The 26466-nt window shown below is 42.0% G+C and overlaps 2 protein-coding genes across 5 annotated transcripts in view; one reads left to right on the top strand and one right to left on the bottom strand.

Moving 5' to 3' along the window:
• CENPP (centromere protein P) overlaps positions 1 to 26466 on the bottom strand; it is a 228023-nt gene that overhangs the window by 90637 nt on the left and 110920 nt on the right. The window lies entirely within an intron of this gene.
• On the top strand, positions 528 to 23619 carry ASPN (asporin). The gene is made up of 8 exons (XM_019434291.2): positions 528 to 777; positions 7070 to 7346; positions 10325 to 10437; positions 14248 to 14461; positions 15568 to 15678; positions 19850 to 19943; positions 20572 to 20710; positions 22827 to 23619. Exons 2-8 carry the CDS (start codon positions 7097 to 7099, stop codon positions 23022 to 23024), a joined length of 1119 nt encoding a protein of 372 aa, XP_019289836.2. The 5' UTR covers positions 528 to 777; positions 7070 to 7096; the 3' UTR covers positions 23025 to 23619.

Below are 26466 nucleotides of genomic sequence, written 5' to 3'. Positions count from 1 at the left end.
GCCGCGTGGTGACGGCTGGTGGGTCCGTGGGTCGGTCTGCGCCGCAGCGCGCCGGGGCCTGGGCCGCGTCGCCCCGTGTCCCTGTGGCAGGGCCGGAAGCTTCCGAGGGAAACCCTGACCGGTAACCCTGATGCGAGGGCTTCGGCCACCAGCAGAGCACGGCAGCCCGGCTGCTTCCTCAGGTATACCTGGACTTGGGGCTGACCCTTCAGGCACGTGGGTACTTTTTCACCCAAGCCGGGAACGATCGTGCTAGTCTATATAGGCTAGTCTATATAGGGTGAGTCTATATAGGGTGATCGTGCTAGTCTATATAGGGTGACCCAAATTTTTAAATTTGGGTCAGTATTCGTTCATTTAAGAATTTCAAAAAGTATATTTTCAGAGCAGGTATTTCTTGAATGACTTTGACTGCACTTTGAATGGCCAGCAGCCATGCATTATTCAACTCTCTTTTTTTTCTTCTTCAGAATCTTCCAGTAGACGTCTAGGGTTTAGCTAGAAGTCTTGGCTCCGGTACAAACAGTGATGGAAAACACATGAGCAGTAACAAGTTTTAATCTCGCCCCTCAGTCCTAACATGGGCTAATGTGTGGAGGCAGCTTACTCCAGTGTCACCCAGGGTGCCGCCACATCAGGCTCCAGCGAGGGCGTCTTTCTTTTGAACGTAACACCTTCTCATCTCTTCTCCTCAAACAGCACCTGAGAGCAGGGGCATTCGGGAGAAGCAGTACACGGTGGGAACTTCTCTCAAGAGGCTGACTCTCTGTTTACGAGGTATGTTTCCAAGTCTTTCTTTCATGGACAGGGTACTATTATTTTGTAGTTGATATAAAGGGTGCGTTAGTGTTATTAGCATAAATGCTTGTACATTAAATGATAAAGTGTATCTGCATACTTCCTTAAAAATCAGCACTTAAATACATACCCTAAAATTACTCTCGCCTTTAAGTTTCATATAGAATGGATTTATTCTCATGTAATTGTGACTTTTACAGTTAAATGAAAACCTGTTATTATGCTTTACCATATGTTTAACATAGCTGATTTTAAATATCATTTAAAGAACTTAGGAAAATAACATTACCTTAAAATAATTAATGATATGAAGTCTGGGGATATCCCAAATACATTAAATGAAACAGTAAATATTAAAACTGTTATTTTCTAAGTGTTTTCAAAATGTATGAATTATTCAAATGTCACACATTTGAATTATTCATATTTTTCCTTGATGAATGTCTTCCTTATTCTTATGTAATGAGATGGCACTGGACAGTTAACATGGAAATCTATAATAATTCCAAGAAAGAATATTTATCAGCAATACTTCAACTAGGTCTATATCCAATATGAGAGATCAGTTTTCTTTTCACAAAACTCCAATCAGAATTTAAAATAAAGATTTCCTTTGTCCCCTCCCAAAGTAAATTTTTAACTGAATCTTAGATTTAAAAAGATTAAACAGAGTACTTGATACTCTGCTTCCTCCTAATCTCAGCAGCACAGCTTCCTCCTTGTTCATGTGCTCAGAGGTGTGGCAGCGACAGCAGTGGACACATGGTGTAGGATTAAGTCACAAAGAAACCCGAGGGGTCTAGATCTCTCTAAAAACAAAGTGCTGTTCTTTTCAATCCCACTAAGAATCACTGAGTTGTTTAAAAAGAAAAAAAGGAAATACAAAGAAATCATAAGCCCACACACATGTGAAAGCATGTTGATGTTTTTGTTTTCGGTATTTCGCAATACAGTGTGGTGGAAAGGAGTCTTCCGTTACCACTAGCTACTACACTAAAAAAGAAAATCTGGGTACCTGACCTGAGGTTCGAGACAAAATAGATTAACTTTACAAGCACAAGTCTTTAGGCACCGTAAGAGGCAGTAGAAAATAAAGAGGCAGGAGTTCTTTGTTTCTTAAGATGCCCTGAAAAACTGGTGAAGGACAAAAACTGGTATGAAAGGAAAAGAGGCCAGCAACTTCTTAATCAGATGTGATTTATACTTCTACAGTAAAGCCTATTTCTTTAAGGGCAGTGTGGTCTTTAAAAGCGTCAGTTTCCTTCCCAAAAGGTATTGTGGGTAAGTTTCCAAATGCATGTTTGGACGTTCACTTTCAGGGCTGAGCTTTGACTGTACCTGGATTTAGCTTGGATGCCTTCTGTGGACACACGGAGCACGTCCTGTCACATTTACACACTGAAAACTACTACCAGCATTTGTGAGCGGATAGGGACATGTCAGCCAAGGGGGACGGCTGCCAAGCAGACCTTTAACCATGGGATTTAAAAGCATAGTGGCTTATTTTCCTAATAATAGTGTCAGAGGAAATACCATTTCACTTAGACAAATTTTCCGTTCTAAGTGTGTGGAACATTTAAGTGGAAAATAGGAGTTTATGCAAATTCAGAAAGACACTTCTTAGCTCCATTTCCAGTCCTGAGAACTTGGCCAAACCGCCTGCCCCGTCCTCTCCAAGGAGAGTCTGGTTACTGTCTGGAAGTCACTGTGGGATTCAGGCCTGTGTGGAGGGGCCGAGCAGTGGGAGCAAAGAAAGCCTCCCAGGCCTCTCCTGGCTCCAACGTGCCGTGGTTTATTAATAACAGCAGTAGCACTGAAGTAGTATTCCAGATATTATTCTGATTAGAAGAAACTTGAAACCAAAGTCCAAAGCTTTCCATGAGTAAGAAACTCTGGCAAAACTGGTCTAAACTGGGGAAATACTGAGTCTTCCTAAGAACAAGACACAAACATCTTAAAAAGTTTTAAAAATAGCACAATCTAATCATTGCCCACACTAATCAAATAAGAGCTTAAGCCTAAATATGAATAAACTCCAGATTTTTAAAATAAGGCAAAGTCACATTATTTTAAATAAGAAATAGTATTCTCTATATTCTTTCTGAATAATAGGGAAAAACACTGCTTGCTATACAGAGTCTGTGGGTAAGAAACTGGTCGGCTAGAATGGGGCAAGGTTTGGGGTCTATAATCACTTGTACTTTACCGTGGCTTTATCACCTCAGATAAAGGAATCACAGAACCAAGGCTTGCCTGACTTCTCTTTCTAAAGAAGGAAACAGGATAAAAGAATGCAAAAAGATCACATTAGTTTTACATGGCTAACAGAAGTCAGAAGTAGCAGAGAGAGAAGAATATGCCAGAAGGCACTTTTGGTCTCAATACAGAGAATTTCCTATGAAGCACAGATGGACAGCAGTGGAGCCGATGCCTCTCGAGGAGTACGTTTCCTGAGTCGTCTCCCTGGAGTCATGCAAGCAGAGAGTGGACACGCTAACCGACCCAGAATGTTCTGGGGAAGCTCCAACACAGGGAGGTGGTCCACCCAGATGACATTCCTTGCCTCCACAAGTCTCTTCCCTCATTTGCAGGAGAAGGACCCCAAGGAGGCAGGTACAAGGGGGTGCTGCTCCATCAGCCAGCAGCCAGAGGGCCCACCTCCTCCGAGACAAGGAGAGAGGAAGGGGGAATACTGGCTGATGTGCCTCCTGACCCCCAGGTGGGCTGGTCTGCAGCCCTGATGCCTGGTGTCCTCTTCCCCTTCACTTGTGCGTGGCCCTCTAAGTCCTCCCAGCTCTGCTCCTCACAGTGCTGTCCCTTAACACCAGTCACACCTGGTCCCTGCCTCCACCTGGCTCCTGGGCTCACCTAGGTCAGGGGGCAGCAGGACTGCAGCAGGAAGCAGCAGGAGTGAAGGGGAGTTGGCCTCAGGAAACCATGGCCCCAAAAGATTTCCCATGTGGACACTGCTGTTTGACTTTTGCTACAGAAGTGGTGGGAAAAGGCAAAAGTATATGGAGGACCAGAGCCTGATATTTAAATAACTTAAAAATTACACCCCCAGAGAGAGTAAAACAATCCTTCACTCAATAGCCCACTCTTTCTCTTACTAGTTTTGCGTATTCTATTTTAATCTTTTTTCCACATGTGCATATTTTACAGATGGTTTTATATTTATTGGTCTCAAACAGTAAACTAAGGATATGAGGAGTAAACAGACTTCTGGTGAAGAATTTTCCTTTACGAATCTGGGGACCACACACCTGGAGATCTCTCCAGAGTGCCGGCCATGGTGCACACAGTTGGCGCTGCCTATTTGCGGTTCAGTTCTGTTTACTGACAGGCATTTATGGTTCAGTGTTTCTATGAATGCCCCTGACATTCTGGCATTGGCTTTTATAACACGCCCATGCTTGGTTAAGAGCAGCAGATTGGGGGCCATGGTTTTATTTTTTAAGGAGGGAAACGAGGGACAGAAGAGCCTCTACTTCACAGATTCTGCATCCTAATACTGTGCCTGGTACACAACAGGTCCCTGATAAAATGCCCACTGAAAAACTGCAGCAACCTCAAACGAAGGAAGAAGATAGGATTGCAAATGGCATTTAACTCAAGACGGGCAGCTATGGACACAGAAGGCAAAGCTACAATGCAGAACAATGTTAAAGAGTAAATTGGTACCAGGGACAAGCTTTGGTTTGGCTAAGGACCCACCCAGGGCTGAATGAGCTAGGGAAAGGGAGCTTCAGAAGGTCAACACAAAGCTGGGAACCAAGTATTCAGGAGCCAGGAGCCCCACAGAAGGATAGGGAATCAAAGTTGGGCAGGCAGCTGGAAAGCAGAAATAATGTGCCAGAGACAAAGTGATACTGGAAATGAAGCCCAGTTGACCTTATCAGGCACCCACGCCAGGATTCCTGGGTGACTGGACACAGAATGGGAACCTGCCTGTCCCTGAGCCAGCTGACAGACGCTGCTGGGCCTCATGCTGCCAGCACAGGGTCCCTGCCCATATGAATCTGACCACACGACCACCCCCTCCCATGCCCCCTCAGTCCAGGCTGTGTTTGTACCCCTTCCTGTGCAGATGTATGTCAGCAGCAATGTGTAGACTGGCTGGAGAAGAGGAGATGACAGTGTGCCTGTAAGGCCACCAGAATGCAGGATGAAAGAGCGTGTTCCCTCATGGGCTGCAGCAGAAAATGCAGACAACAGGCTGGGACATGTGAGCTGTAACTTGGGCCTAATTCTTTCGGAGGCCACAGACGCTCTCTGTGCCTCCCACCCCTCTTAGTTAAGGTGAAGGACGTGTCTAGAGTAAACTGAATTGACCACTTTGTAAGGCAGGGAGGAGGTGGGAGGCCAGGGCTGGCTCTGAAGTGAATTATTAAAATTAAAAATGTGTATATCCTATCCTTAACGTAATCCAGTGTGGGTTATCACAGAGAAATCTCATGTATCTGGTCAGTGATGTCCAGCTACCCAGTGGACAAGATGTTCATGTCGCCATTTAAATTTCTAAGGTTTAAATAATGTTCATTATCAGGTTAATAACTGACGATGGATTTTTTTTTTCACCTTCCTTTGGTGATTAAAAGACATACCACATATAAATGAATATTTTCATTAAGATAATTAATTCATTTCTGATGCCTAAGTCCAAAAGAGCAAGGCCACACAGAGAGGTTAAAGCTGATTTCTGGGTTCTGAGAAACTGGAAGCAGCTGGTGTGACTCAAGGATTTGGGGGACTGGGTCCTCCTGAGGCTGGACCACCTGTGACAGACTCTGGGAGTCCTGTGCAGCTATCACAGGCTGGCTGCACTCCTGGGGACCGGGCTGAGGGATATCCTGGGATGGCCAACACAGCCTCACCAACTGTATGCAGGCAACTGCACACCCCAAGGGAAGACTGCCATTAGTCTGTTTTAGATAATTTCATAATGCTTTCCATTTTTGAAAATTACAAAGAATGGATGCCTCACAAGGATCACACAGTTAAGAAACCAGGATATGTAACATGTATGTACATATATGGTATGTAAACATGCCTGTGCGAAAATCTGCCGTAAGAGGACAACAAATCTATTCTCAGAAGGTTCTTATTCATTCCAGTTTTGTGTGGGCTTTAAAAATTACAACTGAAAACAAACAGAACTCTGTGGAAAGACGAGAAAGAGTAAGAAAGTCCGGCCCTCAGATGCTCTGGATCAGGTATTGGACAATGGAACAGACTAGAAGGAAGAAATCCAAGTGACACTGTGGAAACAGTGACCAAGTCTAAGAGTGAGGCTGGCGGCGGGTGGGGATCAGTTCCAGAAGACTTCCAGATGTGATGCCAAGGGGGCACGCGGGCTTTGCTTTGAAAGGGACACAGATATTAAGGCAATGGAAGGATTTGGGGAATAGGGAGTCGGGCATGATGTTTTTGTTTTTAAAAGCATTTATTAGTTTCCTAAGTATAATAGTAGTACTTATTGGCAATTATAAAATTAAAAAAAAAAAAGACACATCAGTCATAGTTCCACCACCCAGGATTATCATCAGTTAGCTATATTTGTGCTAGGTTTTTGTTTGAGTGTTTGTAAGTATACTTTATGCACTGATTTTTCATATTTGCTTTTTTTTGTAATTTCAAAATTACAATTTTCCATATTTTTAAACTTCTTTGCAAATATTTTGTGGGCTCCAAAGTATTTCAGGGAAAACATATACCCTATTTTGATTATTTCCCTCTAACCATTCATATGGTCCTTAACGTTTTTACTATTATATGTAATTTTGTGATGGACATCTTTATGCACATTATTTCCTGAGGGGTGCCTGGAGGACTCAGTTGGTTAAGTAATGGGGTCTTGGTTTCAGCTCAGGTCATGATCTCATGGTTTGTAAGTGGAGCCCTGCGTTGGGCTCTGTGCTGACAGTGCTGAGCCTGCTTGGGATTCTCTCTCTCTCCCCCTCTCTCTCTCTGTCCCTCCCTTGCTTGTTCCCTTTTTTTCTCTCTCCCTCAAAATAAATAAATACTTACTTAAAAAAAAAAAGAATTATTTCCCAAGACTAGATTACAAAAAGTAGAATTAGTAGACAAGAAAAATATTTTTAAAACTTCCAATGCATATTGCCAAACTGCTTTCCAAACACTTTATAAAATTCACTGTCACCCTTGCAACGGGTCTGAGTGCCATTCTGTTGTGTTCTTACTGCTCTGAGAAATGCATGGACACAGGAACCGATTCTGGTTAAACTTTAACTTAGTCTCGCTGTCTCCTTAGTCCAAGGCTGACCCCTCACCAGGCGACATGAAGGGGTGTGTGCTCCTAGTGCTCTTGGCTTTGTGCTCCGCCAAGCCCTTATTTCACCCTTCATATGTGACACTGAAGAACATGATGCTGAAGGACATGGAAGACGAAGGGGACAGTGACCTTGATGCGGACAACTCTCTTTTTCCAACAAGAGAGCCAATTAACCCCTTCTTCCCGTTCGATCTGTTCCCAACGTGTCCATTTGGATGCCAGTGCTACTCGAGAGTTGTACACTGCTCTGATCTAGGTAAGAACACACATCAACTTGTTTTCGAGAAAATGTCATTCTGGCAAAATTTAAAGGATAGGGAGAGTTCTCACTGAAATTTCAAAAATTAGCTCACTAATTATAAAGCAATTTTTCATTTAAGACTTTTGAAAATATAACAAACTCAAAGTATATCCACACTTATTTTAAAAATCCAGAAAACCAGAGAAAAGCAATGGGAATTTCATATATAGAACACTTCCTTCTCTTCTCAAATTTGACACAAATGCTTCCTTTTAATTCCCTTCAGAGAGGATGGATGTCACTGTGGTTTCATTTCAGGATGTCAGCAGATTGATACTGTGCTTTCTAGTAACATTCTACAATGACAAAAAATAAACGGCCTGTCTAGAACAGGTTATAGAGTTTGTGAAATCTCTAATCTAGACATTTTAAAGTCAGTGCTCTATTCTGTTTTGAATGATTTGGGTTTAGAATGGTCTAGAAAAATGGTTGAACCAAATCACTTTCCAAAGTCTTAAAAATGTGTAATTCTCGGAGTACTTTATTTTTTTAATACTTCCAATGAAGATGCTTTCAAATAGAGGCCTGCACTCAGAGCCTGCTCAGGGGGAGGGTGTGATGGGGAATACACATCAGGGGTTACTGTGCTGGGCTATTTCCAGGATGAGGGAAGACTCAGACCTGCCCCATTGCAGGAAGCTAAGGTGTGGCACACGCCTGTCATTCTGGGCCTAGAGGCCCAAGAGGGCCACTTCCAGGGTGTACGTGGGCAGCTGGTGCCTCTGAGTGCTTTAGACTCACTTCCCTCTGCCACGGCACTTTTACAATCCACTGCAGAGACTTCAATAAAGTACGCATTTGCGGGACAACGTAAGAGAGGGGAACAAAAAGCATTCACAAAAGAGGAGCTTATGATGGGCTAGCATCACTGGGAAGGTCTTGATGGAATATGCAGGCTAGGAAAAATGGGTTTTAAGTTTATCTCTGGCATTCTGGTGAGGAAGAGATGACTACCTGTAAGCAGGGCCTGAGAACGGCCGACTGGAAGCACACCGGGGAGGGAAGGGAAACAGAAGCCAGGGCAGATGGGGCAAAGAAAGGTCGGGGTTAGGGAACAACAGAATGTGCTGCCATTATTTCTAAACTGCTGTTATTTATAAACTGCGTCCCAGGCAGGACAGGCTCATGTAAGTGGGGCTGGCTCTGGGTTAAGAGTGACCAAGGAGGCACTCACCTTCAGCACAGACAGTCCTCTGGGGCGGCCTCCACACTCGCTCCAGAACAATGTTACCTGCTTCCACGTGAAGACCTGGGAGGAGACGTCACCCAGCTCCGTCCCAGGACAGTGACTGCCATCAAAAAGCTGAGAAAACCCAGTGACCTTCTGACAGCCAGCTGGTGCAAACAGTGTTTTCCTTGCACAGCCTCCTATATATTTAGCTTTGAAAAACCCTACTAGACAAAATTTACCCAAGAATAACCTGTAATAGTCCGACACAGGTGGTACACACTTCACTCTCCCACGTGACCACGACGATGAAGAGGGTCTTTCTCCCTCAGAAAATCAGTTTCTGTTTAGAGCTCCCAGTTTCACCAGGGGTGGGCTGAGCGAGGCCACCCCAGTCCACATTACCTGGTGCTTTCGGCAGAGCCACCACCGCTTTCCTCCAAGACTTTCTACTTCATTTCCTTAGACCCAAATCGTCTCCTAACAAAACTGCTACCTTGCTAACCTACCAAGTTACCCCCTTTGCCTCTTCCTGTCTATGGTCAAACTGAGTGTGAGTCATCACTGTCAACCATGGAGGGGAAAGTACTGAGGGCTACAGGGGGCAGTGCTGACACTCTCAGTGTTTGGATACTGAGCCCTTGCTCTTCAGGAGCAAGGATGGCTCCCCCAAAAGCATACTGACAGCTGTAACTCCCTGTAAGATGCATAAAAAAGATGAACTGAAGGATGAACAGCAAGTGTAGTAAAATGTTGATGGTAGAGAGAGAATATGGGTTTTCACTGTAAAATTCTTGCAACTTCTCTGTATGTTTGAACATTTTGACGGTAAATGCTGGGGAAAACCAAGAAGGCCCCATGTTCATCAAGCATAACTGCCATATGGCCTGTCTGACAACAAGCAGGGGTGGGCAGGTTCAGCCATCCAGGGAAAGCAAGAAAAGAAAGGAAGAAATGCATTGCGTCAGCTCTTATAATTTCCTGCTCTTCTTTGTTTTTTAATTCAAGAGGGGGAAAAAACACTGAAGTCTTTTACTGAATACGTACACAAGGAGACAGTGCAGCTGTGCCTTATCTGAGAGGACAGAAAGAAGGCTATTGTCGCACCCGCTGAGAAGCGCAGGCTGACAGGCACCCAGGGAGCCTCTGGCCAGAGCAATGGCTGGGAGAGACCCAGTGCTGAGGGGGGAGAGTTTCCGGAAAGGTCTATCACACACCCAGGCATCAACAGTGAGATACAGATGAGAAAGTTTGTGTAAATCAAATAATTTACAACTAAGTAGAGGAGTTCATTATTAAAGGAAATACATGTAACATTTTTATAATGCCCATGAAAATAATATAATTTATTTTCTAAGCACAACTTTCCACATGTTGAGGCTTCTTAAAATGATGAAAACCCACAGGTTACAATTCTGCACCACAAGCGCCTGAGAACTGGCACAGAGTGTGAATACTTCTCAGCCAAGTGCCTGGGCAGGAGCTGCCCCTCAGTGGTGGTCACCCCTTGCAGTCATGGAGGCACACCCTCATGTGCCTCCACTTCACGTCTCCTTGTGCAGATGAGCAGAGGCAGCTAGACCCAGCTAGAAACCTTGCAAAAATAAGTAAGTGACTTGAAAAGGTCTTCAGGACTTTTCAAAGAGCAATGTTATTGCTATCTGTTTCTTACTGGTAATCATGGATTTTAACCTGCATTGGTGTCAAATTAGAAAACTCCTCTTTAGCATACAGTATGTGTGTAACATGTTTGTTTATTTCTCAGGTTTGTCCTCCGTCCCAAGCAACATTCCATTTGATACTCAGATGGTTGACCTTCAAAACAATAAAATTAAGGAAATCAAAGAAAATGATTTTAAAGGACTCACCTCACTTTATGTAAGAACATATATTCATATTTAAGCGAAAATCTATTGCTGCTAGAAGGATGACTTGTATTTTGTTTTGTGTCAACAAGTCTTACTTTTCTGTGTATGAAGAATGACAGAATCCCTGTTACTCAGCAGTGTCTCGTGAGAAATTATAGATTTAGTTAATAATTCAATTCAAGTGAAGCTAACTGAAGCAGCGGCCCGGGGAAAGGTGATGAGGTAAGACTACAAATAAATGGTCCTACAGGGCTCATGATCTATTCAGGTAATCACAGTCACTGTGCATGAAAATGAGTAAGAAGATGATGATGATGACGATTTACAGGAACGCAATTAGCATACAGTATGAGGAAATGCGTCCCTAAGCTGCTGACTTACTGGAAGACACCATAAGTCTGAGAGCAGCACATGCAATATATCTAATAGCTAACTGATTAATATATATTTGTATGGCTTTTCTTCTAGAACTTTAAAAATGAAAACTAATTTTTCCTTACAATATTTGTTAATATTTTAATTTTCTAAGATTTAGAGGATTCTTATTTTTGTGTTTATAATACTTAGAGCCTTTAGATTGTAGCAAGTAAAATTTCTAATCTAATTTGGAATTTGGTGTGGGAAGAGCCTGATTCCACACTGTCACAGCCATGGGGGTGTCCTCTCTTCTCCTCAGCACGGAGTTAGGGTGGGGGCCCTTTTTCCGCACCAGGCTGTGGGGGCAAGCCAATATGAACTAGTGCTGCCTTCAAGGCCACGTGTGTACATTCTCATGCTGTGCTAGAGGAAAGAAATGCAAGGCCTGTCACCTGTAGGGCAGTATCCCACTAAAAGGGGAAGGTAGAGATACCACGGCCACATCATTCTCTTGCGGCCACCCACGTAGGCCTGTTCTCCTCCTGTCCTCTTGGAGGCCACCCTGCCTTCTCGTCACACTTGGGTCAGTGCATGGACCCTGATGACCCGTCCTAGTAGGCAGTGGAAGGGGACCAGCTGAGTCCCAGCACAGTTGCTGTCAGCTGGATGAGTGAGGACATGGAAGCCGGCCATGTTCTAGGCACCACGAGGAACATTCCTCCTTCCTTAGGCTCTCTCTCAATCCTCAAGCCACGCCTGCCTGGCGAGGAGGGGCACCCTGAGGGGGGCCAGGCCAGCCTCCCGGCAAAGACACGCCTCTCCGTGCTGCCAGGTGTGGACTCTCGGGGCCGTGACTGCTCCCCTCCCTTCCAAGGGTGCTGTGCAGACAGCTTAGATTCAGCTCCGTATATAATAAAGTTTTCATAAAAAAAAAAAGAATGATTGGAAGAGCATGTATTTATCTTATAACTGAGGCCTCACTAAAATATGAGAACAGCCCCACCAAGAATGTCTAGTCTACCCCACCACCTTCTGACCACAGGAACTCATGGAGAATGGCAAGGCCATTACTAACTCTCAGAAGTTGGAAATACAGCCTATGAATGCTTCTACCCCTTCTTCAACTTTATATTGAGCTACACAACCACAAGAATAATTAATGTCCTATTTTTTCAACTTTATTTATTGAGAGAGAGAGAGAGAGAGAGAGAGAGAGAGAGAGAGAGAGAGAATGCAAGCAAGGTAGGGGCAGAGAGAAAGAGAGAGAGAAAATCCCAAGCAGGCTCTGCACTGTCAGCATAAAGCCTGAGGCGGGGCTTCATCCCATGAACCACGAAATCATGACCTGAGCCAAAGTCGGATGCTCAACTGACTAAGCGAGCCACCCAGGTGTCCCAATGTCCTATTTAATACCAAAATCATAAACAGTTTAAATTTAATTTGTCATAGAACTTTGTGGCATTTTAGGAGTATCCCAGGGACTCAGCCCACTTGTACTCCCATTATTCACTGGGAAAGGAGAGTCTGAAAGGTGTCAGGAGCTGTGTTAGGCCTCAATTTCTGTCTGGTCAGTTTTACGTGGTACTGTGTCTGGAGTCAGGCAGGCCTGGGCTCAAACGTTGGCCCCAGCAGAAGAAGCAGGCACTGGGACAGTGGCTCGCCTGGCTAAGCATGGCCTTCCTGTGCTGTGAAAGGGCTGTAATAATGATATGGAAGTCAGAGAGGCTATTTAGAGGGATGAATGCATGTCAGGTGCTCAGCACACAGCTACTAACTGGGCTGCCAACAGCCCAGTGCTTCCAGACTGGCTCAACGTAAAAGCACTTCTTAGGACACACACTTTATACCTGTATTATAGGCATGCTGCATATTTTAAGACATTTAATTATAATATCAACTCATATGGTACCTACCCTTAAAGAGAACCAAAATGCTTTCTCAGATATTCTGCAAATTCTGTGTGTTTTAGCTGCCTGCTTGGCTTTCTGGTTCTTACCCAAGGCCAGTCCAGCAGCAGAAAGAGGGTGAGATCATTGCATGCATGTCCAGCCCTCTGCCAGCTAGCTATTACAGCCTCATTTACCATGAGGACTCACTGTCCAGCTTCTCAAAGGCTCTCCTTTTCTTGTCTCCTGTCCTTACATATAACCATACTACGTGGGGCTCTGGGACCTTCGTGTGTAAGCCAGCACTGAAGGCACAGTGTAGCTGGAGACACTCTGCCAGTCCACCCTGCTGGGGTGGCCTCTGTGGCCCCAGGTAAACACCCACTCCGCTCTGCACCCCTCACTCCTCCTTCCTGGTGGCTCTGAAGATGCATGTCCCAGCGGGAGGCTGCCCTCAAGCCCACACACGCTCCCGCTGGGACCCCTGGCAGTGGGGGCCTACGGCAAGTGCCCACCGGAGCAGACAGTACTCACCAGGTCGCTGCCCCGCCCTGCCCTACACCCTAGTGTAACCAAAGGAAGGAGAACAAACTTAACTGGCGGCACACAGGAAAACATACGTGTTACCACGTGGTAACAAAATGCAATTTCTTCTCCTCCCAGGGTTAATCTAACTTCTGGTGAGGTTTGTAACAGATGGTGTATCTGAAAGAAGGGTAAGGAAAGGACCTACAGGAAACAACAATAAAGGGAGTTCAGCTGCCAAAGTCTTTGTATTTCTGCTATGGAAGGAGCACAACATAAGTAACACCAGGAAGGCATATTAAGTCAGTGTAGAAACACCAGGAAGGTGGGTGTGGACCGGGCTTGGTTACAGCAGTCGTCAGCACAACCACCCTACAGCTGCCCTCTGAAGGAAGCAGGGGGATGGAAGGTCACAGGGAACAGAGCCCCAGCCACTGCCATGCCCCTGGGAATGGCGAGTAGCTCCCGCACCCAGCACCCCTGGGGCAGCAGCCAGGCGCCCTCCACACTCAAGAGGGGGCTCTGTCGCTCCCTGGGCTTGCAGCCTCTGAGGCACAGAGAAGGGCTGAAGCATCTCTCAGGACACATTAGGGTCTCCCCAGTATCTGAGATATGCCAAATGCTGGGGACATTCTGCAGGACTTTGCTCCTACAGGTCTCCAGTCTGGGAAAAATGGTTAACGTCAGAAAATGTAAAAGAAATAAGGTTTTAAAAGTAGATAAAATCATACAAAAATGCATTTGGTGTGACAGAATAGAATTTTAGATACAATACCATCGATCACTTCCATGCAGGGAAATGGTGGGAGGCGGGCTAACTGTATTAACACATCACCTGCTGAAAGACAAACTAAAGCCTCAAAATCACTCTGTTCTAACACAGTAGTAAATATTTTCTTTAGCTTAGATTGGGCTGGGGGAATTGTTTACATAGTTAATAAAGTATATGAATGATCTAATTCATATCGGTTTCCATGAACACACTGATCACTGCAGAATTGGTAAATCAAATCCACTTCACAATATGGTGTAACTCTTTATGCTTTACCTAGGCTTTGATTCTGAACAACAATAAGCTAACAAAGATCCACCCAAAAGCCTTTCTAACTACAAAGAAGCTGAGAAGGCTGTACCTGTCCCACAATCAACTAAGCGAAATACCATTTAATCTTCCCAAATCGCTAGCAGAACTCAGAATTCATGATAATAAAGTTAAGAAAATACAAAAGGAGACATTCAAAGGAATGAATACTTTACATGTTCTAGGTAAGTTTATGCAAATGAATGGGACATTTTGGAATTATAAGCAATATGCAAATGTAGAGACCTTTACCATTATCAATAATTTTAAGACTGGTAATTTCTGAAATCAATTTTTTAAAATCTGATAATCTTTATCTAGATAAGCCATTTACAAATCAAAGTATAACACACAATTCATATCATGTAAAGAAACCTGCCTTTTGTAACACATGCTCTCAGGAATCCCCTTTGAAGCACCTAGTATGGTTTCAGTTTTCTGACTGCACCCTAACTGGTAAAAATCTATTCCTCAAATTTAACTTAAAGGTAGTATTTTAAAAAAATAAGAAAGTTACTCCTACACCAAAAAAAGGTAGTATTTTTAATGTATTGTATAAACTACTCAAATGCAATGCACAAAACTAATTCGGTGATTATTTGGAATGTACATCTAATTTATATCATCTGCTTTAAGACTGCTAAGCTAAGGGCTTTTTTGTTGTACATCATAAGCTCCACCCTATCCTACCTCTAACACCTACGGTCTAACCCCACCACCACCCTCCACAATATTCATTCAGAGTTCACAATCAATATTCTCATTTATTCACATATTGAGTTCAGTCAGATGGCTGGCACTTACCAAATAGCCCCACTTACTGGCATCTCCTCAAAATTATATTTGTTTATCAAGTAACAATTTCTAATTGACTTATAATTTTAAAAGCTTAGGTGACAAATGCATACTGGAAAACACAAATGTTTTAAATTATATGAAGGATTTTTTTTTTTTCTAATGTAATATTAACAAAATATGCTCGTGGTGAGAACAGAGTGATAACAAGTCACGGACTTAGTAATTCAAAGCAAAATTCTATTATATACTAAATCTATCTTAGTATTAATCTACTATAATATAAGCATATTGCTATTTCAGGCTATATAATACAAAGCAGTCTTTCTCTGAGAGGAACAGAAAGGGAACAGACACAGAAACAAACACCTTGAGTGAGGCAGGGTAAAGGATGAAGTTCACGCTTCTCAGAATGTTCTTGGGATGTCCGTCTCTGCACTGTGCTCTCCTTCATACGCAATGAATGCACGCTAAATTATGTCATTTGCCCCCACAGAAATGAGTGCAAACCCTCTCGATAATAATGGGATTGAACCGGGGGCATTTGAAGGAGTGACAGTATTCCATATCAGAATCGCAGAAGCAAAACTGACCTCAATTCCTAAAGGTTTGTATTTATTTAAGATAAAGTACTTTTAAAACACTGTCATTTCTAAATGGCCATCAAAGGTACTGATATAAGCTGTATGCAACGTCAAAACCACACTGCAGTCAGAACCCTCGTTACCTGCGTATTTGGTCAGGGTAGGATGGAATTTACTGTTTTCTCACACACACAAAGAGCCATATGTGCTTCCCCCTGCCCCCCACCCCCAACCAGTGTAAAACCAGAATCTTTTGTTTCCCCAGTGAGAACAAACATGAAGAAGTAATGAACTTTTCATTTTCCTTCTCGTCCCTGACATTTACTCATCTATACCTGTCATTCTGTGAAGCACCTGCTAGGGGTGGGCATTCTCTAGAGAAGAAGGTTGGGGAAGATGCTTGGGGCCGGAGACCCTTCCCAGCCATGCAGCAGTAATACGGGGTGCAGCCTTCAGGCCAGATTGGGGCAGATGCTGGCTCTGGCAGGGGTATGTATGCACCCTGAACCCCATTCTTCACTAGGGTGCTGTGCAGATTAACGGGCCAGTGAACAGAGAGGTCAGAGGGTGGTGTGAGGCACCGGGCGAATGCCCTGTCCTGACATAACCCTTTCGCCAGAATGGGCACCTTGTTCTTTACCACGTGGCCTGAAGCCAGCGCCTCAAAGTGAGATGCATCTAGAGCCTGCTAGTGCTTCCCTGCAAGCTCCCAGTCTGGCAATAAACTGGACAAGTTCGCCTTTCTCAGGACTCCTGCTCAGAGTCCATTCCTTGTCTCTGACAAGGGTGCCCGCTCTCACTTATGATGACTGCCTGAATCAGAAAGATCAGTACCTAAGATCAACACTACAGTTTCCTTTCAAACAGCTCTGTCCTTCAGTGTCCACAGTAAAAGCAGCCACTTCATAACCTGTTTACTGCACACCTGACTCAGAAGATTAACAAAACGAACATCAACTGTTAAGTTAAAAACACAGCAAAGCTGTTTTTATGAATCAAGTGGTGATCTTTCACAAAGGAGAAAAATCATAAAGTAAAAGTGGAAAGACAATTTTTTTATATAGGAAAAATCAGTTTAATTCAGAACGACACAATTTAAAAAACCACCTTAGCTGGCTTTCGGTAAGGTGGCTGTTTTTCAACATGAAACCTAAAATGTTTTATTTACCTTCTCATCTTTAAAACACCAACAAAAATACATGCCACTTGACAAGTTAAATACAGAAATGCCTTGTACGTGCTAAAAGCAGACACAGTCGAGGGGCAGGTGGAGAGCAGGACAGGAGGGCCGCGGAGGAGAGAGAAGGCTGCTGCCCCCCAGAGCTGCGCTCCCCAGAAGCTTCTCCTAGGCTGCAGTATCTGGACAGCAATTCTCTTCAGATGTTGGTGTATCTTAAAAATGAAGGTTTAACTTCTCACAGTGCTTTCAAGATTCTTCCAAAGCCTTAAGGAACATATTACATCTCTAGAAATTTAAATTGGAATTAAATCTCTCATCTTATATAACTACTCTTTCAAGATATCTATGACATTCAAAAACCAGATAAATTTTTTGTTTTCATAATTTATTTGCTAACGTGTTAAGGCTGACTGCTGAAATGTAATTCAATCATAACTACCCACCCCTGCCCACCCCGCCCTGTGGCAGGATGAAGTTAGGCAGAGGTCCAAAGGGTCCTTACCAGACCTGACAAATTGACATAAGGAGAGTGAAACATATTCTCCTCTCAGTTCACTTGGAAAATTCTGCTACATAATACCACTGCATGGAAGGGGAAGACAGCTGTTTGCACACTGGGTAGGAAGTGCAGTATACCTGCACAAAAGCATGCCAGTGCTGTGCACAGTCACTGAGCTACGCCCCCAAATTCATACATCGCTCATTTACCCAGTAGAGGCTATGCTGTTCTCTTTGGTTATCCACTTTCTCCATGCTCTAGGAAAGGGAATAGTCCCCTCAAGTTCTACAAACCCTGTTCCAGAAAGTTTCCCTGACTGCTCAGCATGAACAGATTTCTCTCTTTGACTTGCTACCGCATATTCTAGAATAGGCCGGAACACTCTATGGTACCTTTTTAGTGATTTCTATATGTATGATGGATTTGCTCAGTAAGTACATAAAATCTCTGAAGACAGAACCTCCCCCCTCTTTTTTTTTTTTTTTTAACATATTGGAGTAGTCATTCCATGAATATAATTAAGCTCAACTAATTAGAATTCAAGAAATTAGAACCCTCTTCAGTTTAGAATTGTTTTCCTGCCCTCTGGTTTTATTAATTTTAAAAACCAAAATAGACTCTGGAATCAACATAAATTCAGCCAGGAAGAATACTGATATTTATAAGGATATTTCAATTACTGTCAACAGTCTACCACTAATAAAGGAAGGAAATGTTTCAGTAAGAGTTGAAAAAAAGAACGCCTTCCTTAGCTAGCTAAGTAGAGCCTATGGTTAACAAATAATACTTTATATATAGAAGCCTAATACAATGAAGCGTGATTTAATTTTCTGGCTATCTTTTTCGCTCCAGTCTCTGTTAATCTGGGGAGGGCTGGGGTCCGAACACGCAGGGGTGAGAAGAGAAGGTGCCCACATTCATTCACAGAGTACCTGGCATGTGCCAGGTTACACTGGAGATGTTCCTCCTAATTTATGCAGAAACTACTACTAATGGAAGAGAATAAATACTTCAATGGATCTAAATCCATGTGTTCATAAAGATACGAAGAAAAATTTCACTGGTCACCACTGGGCATCACACCAATTTATTACTTAAAAGAAGAAAGCATTTATGCTGTCTTTTCTGTAAAAACTGTATTACAAAGTGACTAAATAATTGACGAAGGAAAATTCTTCAGAGAAGAATCCTACCTAATAAATGCATTAAGCATGACAAAGTCAGAAAATCACCATTTTCCCATTCTTAATGAAATAATGGACCTTGTAGAAAGGGCTGATCTACTGATTCTAATCGGTCTCTAGATTAACCACCAGCTCATGAGAAATAGGGGCTAAACGACTAAGACAAATGCTATGTGGAAGCCATCAGTCTAATACACAAGTGAGCATCTCAAACAAATCATTATCTGAAAGAAATCCATGCAGGATGGGGAAAAAGGAGGAAGTATGTACTTAATATTAGAAGAAATTTTAAGAGATGGGAGAAACAAATGCATTCTGTAAACTTACATTTGGATCCTGACTTGAACAAATCAACTGTGAAACACCGTATATGAGATCATTCGGGAAAGCAACATTCAGTGATTGTAAAGAGCCGCTCTAGGGGCGCCTGGGTGGCGCAGTCGGTTAAGCGTCCGACTTCAGCCAGGTCACGATCTCGCGGTCCGTGAGTTCGAGCCCCGCGTCAGGCTCTGGGCTGATGGCTCGGAGCCTGGAGCCTGTTTCCGAGTCTGTGTCTCCCTCTCTCTCTGCCCCTCCCCCGTTCATGCTCTGTCTCTCTCTGTCCCAAAAATAAATAAAAAACGTTGGAAAAAAAAAATTTAAAGAGCCGCTCTAATTCTGTCAGCTGTGACACGGATGAGACAGCCATGTGGAAACAAGAGGACCTTGTCAGTTAGAGACATTGGTGAAATGTCACCTTACAGGTGAAATGACATTATATATGGAATTTGATTTTAAATACTCCAGCTAAAAAGATGTGCCTGGGTGGCTCAGTCAGCTAAGTGTCCAACTTCGGCTCAGGTCATGATCTCATGGTTTGTGAGTTTGAGCCTTGCGTCGGGCTCTGTGCCGACAGCTCAGAGCCTGGAGACCTTCAGCTTTTGTATCTCTCTCTCTCTGTCCTTCCCCTGCTCATGCTCTTTCTCTCTCAAAAATAAACATTAAAAAAATTTTTTTAAATCTTAAATACTCTAGCAAAAAAAACAAGTAAATGAAGAAAAACAAATCAATAAAGGCAGCCAATGACAAATAGCTAATGTGGTAGATGAAAATATCTTGGAAAAATGGAGATAATTGTTCATGTTGGACAGCAGTGTGTTGGCTCCTAAAACTAGCTTCTATTTTTGTGTATACTTGAAATTCTCCATAATAAATAGTTAAAAAAAAAAAAAAAAAAGCAGATCTCTAAAAGACTGCCAAAGTCTACAATGTGAAACTTGACAAGTAAATAAATAATAAATGGGACTTGGTTTTGCCTGACCTAACATGCCTATTACTTTTCTTATCTCTAGAACTTCCATCAACTTTACTGGAGCTTCATTTAGACTATAATAAAATTTCAACTGTGGAACTCGAGGATTTTAAACGATACAAAGACCTACAAAGGTAAAAGCTCTCTAAATCCCAACTCAGAAGTGGTAGTGATATGATGGAGATACTAGCGAGACCCCTTGGAGACCCCTTGAAGGGCCCTAATCAAGTCTGTCATTGTCGTGAAGGGAAAACCAAGAGGGACACCAAGTGGAAGGAGAAGAATACTTCTCAAATGTCCCTGTTGTTAATGCAGGTTAGATAAAGACTTCGGTGACAGTGGAAAACACAGACAGCTGTTACACCCTGAAATGGGTTATTAAATGAAACCAGGAAGTACCTTTCTCTGAACACACATGCAAATAGGTCAGGTGTATGCTTTCCACTCAGTTGTGGTGTGTTCAGCTGTCACAAGATCTGCTTAAGAGTTGATACAGTTGGGGCGCCCAGGTGGCTCGGTCGGTTAAGCATCCGACTTCAGCTCAGGTCATGATCTCACGGTACATGGGTTCCGGCCCCATGTCGGGCTCTGTGCTGACAGCTCAGAGCCTGGAGCCTGCTTCAGATTCTCTCTCCCTCTCTCTCTCTCTCTCTGCACCTTACCCACTCACGCTGTATCTCTCTCTCTCAAAAATAAATACTTGTTTAAAAAAATAAAAAAATAAAAAAATAAAAGAGTTGATGCACTTTATGCCATTTTTAGGCTGGGCCTAGGAAACAACAGAATCACTGACATTGAAAATGGAAGTCTTGCTAACATACCACGAGTGAGAGAAATACACTTGGAAAACAACAAACTAAAAAAAATCCCTTCAGGATTACAGGAGTTGAAATATCTCCAGGTAAAACGTTCCACTGCTGTTTTGTAGATACTAGTACTTTCCTTTGTTTCTGCGAAACATGTGAGGACCTGAGGCAAAGACGAAACCAGAAGTAAGGGTAGCGCACATGCAAAGACGGTCCAGTTGCCTGAGGTGTCCTAAGACAGGGCTTCTAAGGAGATGTTAGCTAAAATATCGTCAGGTGCCATTTCCACCTGCAGTCTCTCCTGCCTCTGAAGCCACCATGGTGAAGTTACTGGCCTGGCTACTTTCAGGTCTCAGGGGCGGCAGGGGATGCTTATGTAAAGGCAGGACTGGTCACCAGGAATCCAAGGAGGATCACATATCTTTTCATTCTGGAAACATTTCACAAAGAGCATAGAGACAAGGTCCCGGGTATTTTCATTTATCAAGTGTTAGATTAGCAATGTGTATGATTAAAAAAATGCAGGCCACAATACATAATCAAAAGTCAGTATCTGGAGCGTCATGGGTTCACATTTCTTCTTCTTCATTGTTAGAAACTTTTTTGTTCTAATCTGACAAGTCTTGACTAGGTGGGAGGGGGCCCAAGAATCCTTGGAGTATCTGATAAAATTTTAGATCATTCCAAGAACAAAAAATGAAGACAATATTTTGTACATGCTTTTAGGAGTTTCACAGATCCCCCTGATTCTCATCTACGGTCTTCCCATCAAGAATCCCTACTTAATCCCTTCTGACCTCAGTCCACTTTTCTCGTGTGCCTTCCTCGATACACAACATCCTCATCTTCCAAGAAGCAAAACACATTGAGAAAAAAATGGGCCTTGAGTCACTGCTGCTTCTAGATTTCTTCCCGATTTATCTTTAAAGAAGTTTTGTTCACTACACTCCATTGAGATAAAAGCCATCAAAATGGATGTGGTTAGAGACAGGTGTTCATCTCAAGGTTGACTTTTACTCTGAGTTTTTCAAATGCTGTATTTAAATGTCTAACCAGTGAGTACAACCTGAGTCTTTTCCTTTCTCAAGTTATCCCCAATTTGCGTTCTTTATTCCACCAGAATTTACTCTGATTCCAGCTTCTGTCTGCTTTTAAACCTACCTATACTCTTGCTAGCATTTTTTTTTTTAATGAATAGAATTAGAACACAAAAAACAGAATTATAAAGAAGAACACAAGTCAGAAGGGTACAATTCAGCCAACGTTCACAAAGCAAACACGTCCATTTCCAGCACTGTTTCTCATTCCCAGTGAGGTCAATGCTGCAGAAATCTGTACCTTGCACTGACCCTGAGCTGCTGGGAAACATGCATGAACCACACAAAGCACCTGTCACAACATCCCAAGACAGACAGAGGGCACAGGGGGCTCCAACACCAAACTTAAAGCTTTTAACAATGTCTCAAGTGCTCATGACTGGCTCAGATCAGTCTCACCAAAATGTAAAGGCAAATGTAACGACAGCCAGAACCACTACCTTAGCTGTGGCTAAAAAGGCTTCTACTTTTTCATATGCCAACATACTGTCAGCAGAATGCTTTTACTTCTCAGAAATCTCAGCTCCCAAAAATACCAAGGAAGAATTTAAAGGGCTATTAAAGGGAATGCAGAGAAGTTCCTATACTGTCCATTCTTTCTGAATAATAATTTAAAGATTCAAATGTTGATGCTGTATACAGATATGTATACGAGCTGTCGACAGACATTATTTTTCTATAAAACAACTTACAAAAAGAGCAGCTCTACACTTCTCTGCCTTGATCACAGAGAATGCTAGCTAACAATTCATAGTCACATTGCAGGCCTAACCGTAGGAGAATTCTATTCTTCTGCTCATCTAATACTTCTTATGCAAACCCAGAGTTGTAAATATGGCACTGCAGCGCACATGCACCGCTATGTGCCGAAGGGCGGGGGTGGGGGTGGGGCGTTCGTGCTCTGGGCCACGGCAGGCAGCCTCCAAACTGTGTTGATACAATAAGTATTTAACAGGCATAAACAGACAAGTACATATATTTTGATGAAATACAGTCAAATCAGTATAAAATAAATGGACAAATAAAGCCATGAACAAATGTGGACTATAAAAAGAACGTTTTCTTTTTACATTTATTATGTACTTTTAATCCATTCTTTCTCCTACTGCCACAGATCATCTTTCTTCACTCTAATTCAATTACAAAAGTGGGAGTGAATGACTTCTGCCCAACAGTACCGAAGATGAAGAAATCTTTATACAGTGCGATAAGTCTGTTCAACAACCCGGTGAGGTACTGGGAAGTGCAGCCCGCGGCTTTTCGCTGTGTTGCAGGCAGAATGAGCGTGCAGCTCGGGAACTTCAGAAAGTAGTAATGAGTAATAGCCATTTAATATAAAATTTAGAAATTAATACATTTGGAATACTTGAACTCTGTTAAAAATGGTGGTATTATGCAAATCAGCAAAAATCTATTCCTACATGGTAAGTCCCCTGACTTACTTTATGACAAAAAATTTCAACAGAATTTTGCAAAACTATTGCTCCATGAGGATCAAGAAAAACAAGCACGTACTGCAGTTTCCTTCTGTACACAAATGATTCTGCATAAATCTCATGCTTGAACATTCTTTTCTCAGTAACAAAAAAATAATACAATCAGTATTTAACACTTTGTTATCAAGTGCATTTTAAAAAGAACCGTACTGTAAATGGAATGCTTGACTTAGCAAAATCTGTGCTCTTTCATTTGCTGTTAGCAAACCAAAATTGACAAGAATGGCTTCATGGAGAGCACATTATACTATTCTTAAACTTTCTTTAATAACTTGGGTGGTACTGTAATGTTTCTATTAATGCTGAAGTATGGTTTTATATAATCTTATTCAAATTCCCATATTTTAGAGGCTTACTGTCTATATGTTTAAACTAACTCCTTATAATAAAGCCTTCAGTGTTTATTATCAACTTGACAGATGCTATTCATAACATCTGGTTTCAGACTACAGCACATGCTTTTTAAAATTAATGATTATTACCGCATTATAAAACCTCTACGAAAAAGCAAAGTGTTTACATAAATCTGTAATTCACATTGTTTATTATCTCAGTTATTATAAGCTTTCAACAATATGTCAATTGTTGCGTTATATGACAATGTCACCTTGTATGTAAGGAGTACTTTCAAGATGTCCCTTCTAAGACCTCAGTTGGAAGAGCCTAGATGGGTACTGTCCATTCTATAAAAACTGTCTACTCAAATATGACAAACTGAACAACTCTGAAAACCCAGCTGGTATAAATGAACAGGCAGAATAGTAAACAAAACACAAAGGAACTAAAAGCTCTGCATAAAAGAATCCTTTATCTATTTTTTATTCACATTCAACATAGGCAAAACTAGAAAATAAAAAAAATTAAAATATTGGCTTGAAGTAAAATATTTGTGCTTTGGTTTAATTTTTCTCCTCCTGCCCAGTAACATAAACTATTTTTCAGAAAACTCTAATTTATATATGACACTTTTGGCACAGTATTAATGCTTTTTCATAGTAACATTACTGAAATACTCTAAATTATGCCTGTTATGAAAGATAATGCTTTATCTTAAATCACCCCCAAAACTAGATTTTAAGTAATTTTGAGGGTAGCAGAAAAATATTACATGTATGTAAGATGGGGTGGAGGGTTTGAAAATCCAGGTCAGGAATGGGTAAATAGGTCTTGTTTTTCCTAGTGAGGGTCTCCAACTTTGGCACTGCTGGCATCCTGGGCTGGACTGTACTGGTAGGGGGTGGGGGGTGTGGAAAGTCTCTACCCAGGAGACGCCAGTGTCAAATTGCAGCTGGTTGAGAATAATGCTTTATAGGAAATTTACGTAATTTCTAAACTCTGACCCAAGTTTGGAAACCTAAAGCAAACAGTTAGTTTTGTTTATAAAGCTGTAGGGATAAGATCCAAGTGTGATTAAGATAATAAAAGTTAACCACCAGTAGTGACATAACAGGATGAGCCCAGGAATACAGAGTTTGAGTTGGAAGAACAAACCCAGAAATCCAGCTCCATTTATAGCTCTGGCAAGTCAATATCTCTTTGAGCCAGTCTCCTCATCTGCAAAGGGCAGTGGTGACAATACTGATCAGTTATGTTGCCATGAGATTGAATGACAAAATGTATGTGAATTTTCAAGGAATGAGAAAAAATAATACTAAAATTTGTATGGCACCACAGAAGACCATGAATAGCCAAAGTAATCTTGAGAAAGAAAAAAGCTGCAGGTACCACAACACCAGATTTCAAGGTAAACTACACAAAGCTGTAGTGATCAAAATAGTATGGTTCTAGCACAAAACTCATAGATCAATAGAACAGAATAGAGAGCTCAGAAATAAACCCATATTTATATGTCAATCAGTCTACTACAAAGGAGGCAAGAATATACAATGGGGAAAAGACAGTCTCTTCGATAAATGGTACCGGTACCGGGAAAACTGAACAGCAACGTGCAAAAGAAAGAATCTGGACCAGTTTGTTACACCATACACAAAAGTAAACTCAAAATAGATTAAAGACCTAAATGTCAGACCCAGAACCATAAAACTAAAAGAAAACATAGACAAATAATCTCTTGAACATTGGCCATAGCAACATATTTATGGATAGGTCTCCCCAGGCCATGGAAACAAGAACAAAAATAAACTACTGGGACTACACCAAAATAAAAAGCATTTGCACAGCGAAGGAAAGCATTAACAAAACTAAAAGACAACCTATTGAACAGGAGGAGAGATGTGCAAATGACATATCCGATAAAGGGTTAGTATCCAAAATATATAAGGAACTTATACAACTCAACACGAAAAAAGCAAACATCTGATTTAAAAAAGGGCAAGAGTCTGAAGAGACATTTTTCCAAAGAGGACATTCAGATGCCAACAGACACATAAAAAGATGCTCAACATCACTCATCATCAGGGAAATACAAATCAAAACCACAATGAGGTATCACTTCCCACTTGCCCAAATGGCTAAGATGAAGAAGACAAGAAATAATAAGTGTGGAGGAGGATGTGGAGAAAAAGGAGCCTTCATGCACTGTTGGAGGGGATGTAAATTCATGGAGCCAGTGTGGAGAACAGTATAGAGGTCCCTCAAAATTAAAAACAGAAATACCGTATGAACCAGTTAACTCCACTACTGGTTGTTTACCCAAAGAAGATGAAAACGCTAATTTGTAAAGATAGATGCACCCATACATTTACAGCAGCATTATTTACAATAACCACGATACAGAAGCAGTCCAAGTGTCCATCCATAGATGAACAGCTAAAGAAGATGTGGTGTATACATCTTTTTTATGGCTGAATACTACTCAGATGAATACTACTAAGCCATAAAAAAGAATGAAAACGTGCAATCAGTGACAATATGAATATACCCTGAAGGTATGATGCTAAGTGAAATGAGTTAGAGAAAGGTAAATACTACATGACTACTTATATGTGGAATTTAAGAAACAAACCAACAAACAAAAGAACAAACAGACTTAAATACAAAGAACAAACTAGTGGTTGCCAGAGGAGATGTGGGTGGGGGATTAAGGGTGCAAACTTCCAGTTATAACATAAGTAAGTCACAGGGAATATAGTCAATGATACTGCAGTAACGTGTGATGACAGATGACGAGTATGTTTACCACACTGAACACTGAGTGCTGTAAAGACTTGTCCAATCAGCAGAAACTAATATAACAGTGTATGTCGACTATACATCAGTTACAAAAACAAAGTATGTGAAAATGATTTGTAAACCATA

The sequence above is a fragment of the Panthera pardus genome, unplaced genomic scaffold, assembly GCF_024362965.1.
Source record: "Panthera pardus isolate Hobbes unplaced genomic scaffold, ASM2436296v1 HiC_scaffold_20, whole genome shotgun sequence".
NCBI classification, from domain to species: Eukaryota; Metazoa; Chordata; class Mammalia; order Carnivora; family Felidae; genus Panthera; species Panthera pardus.
Note: the sequence above shows the minus strand (reverse complement) of the source record. Positions and strands in the feature narration are given on the sequence as shown.

Bases quoted from the DNA above. Each gene is read 5' to 3' on its own strand.
- ASPN (XM_019434291.2), top strand. From the start codon at position 7,097: ATGAAGGGGTGTGTGCTCCTAGTGCTCTTGGCTTTGTGCTCCGCCAAG. The intron at 14,462-15,567 runs GTAAGTTTATGC...TTGCCCCCACAG, and splicing joins GAATACTTTACATGTTCTAG to AAATGAGTGCAAACCCTCTC. The intron at 19,944-20,571 runs GTAAAAGCTCTC...TGCCATTTTTAG, and splicing joins CGATACAAAGACCTACAAAG to GCTGGGCCTAGGAAACAACA.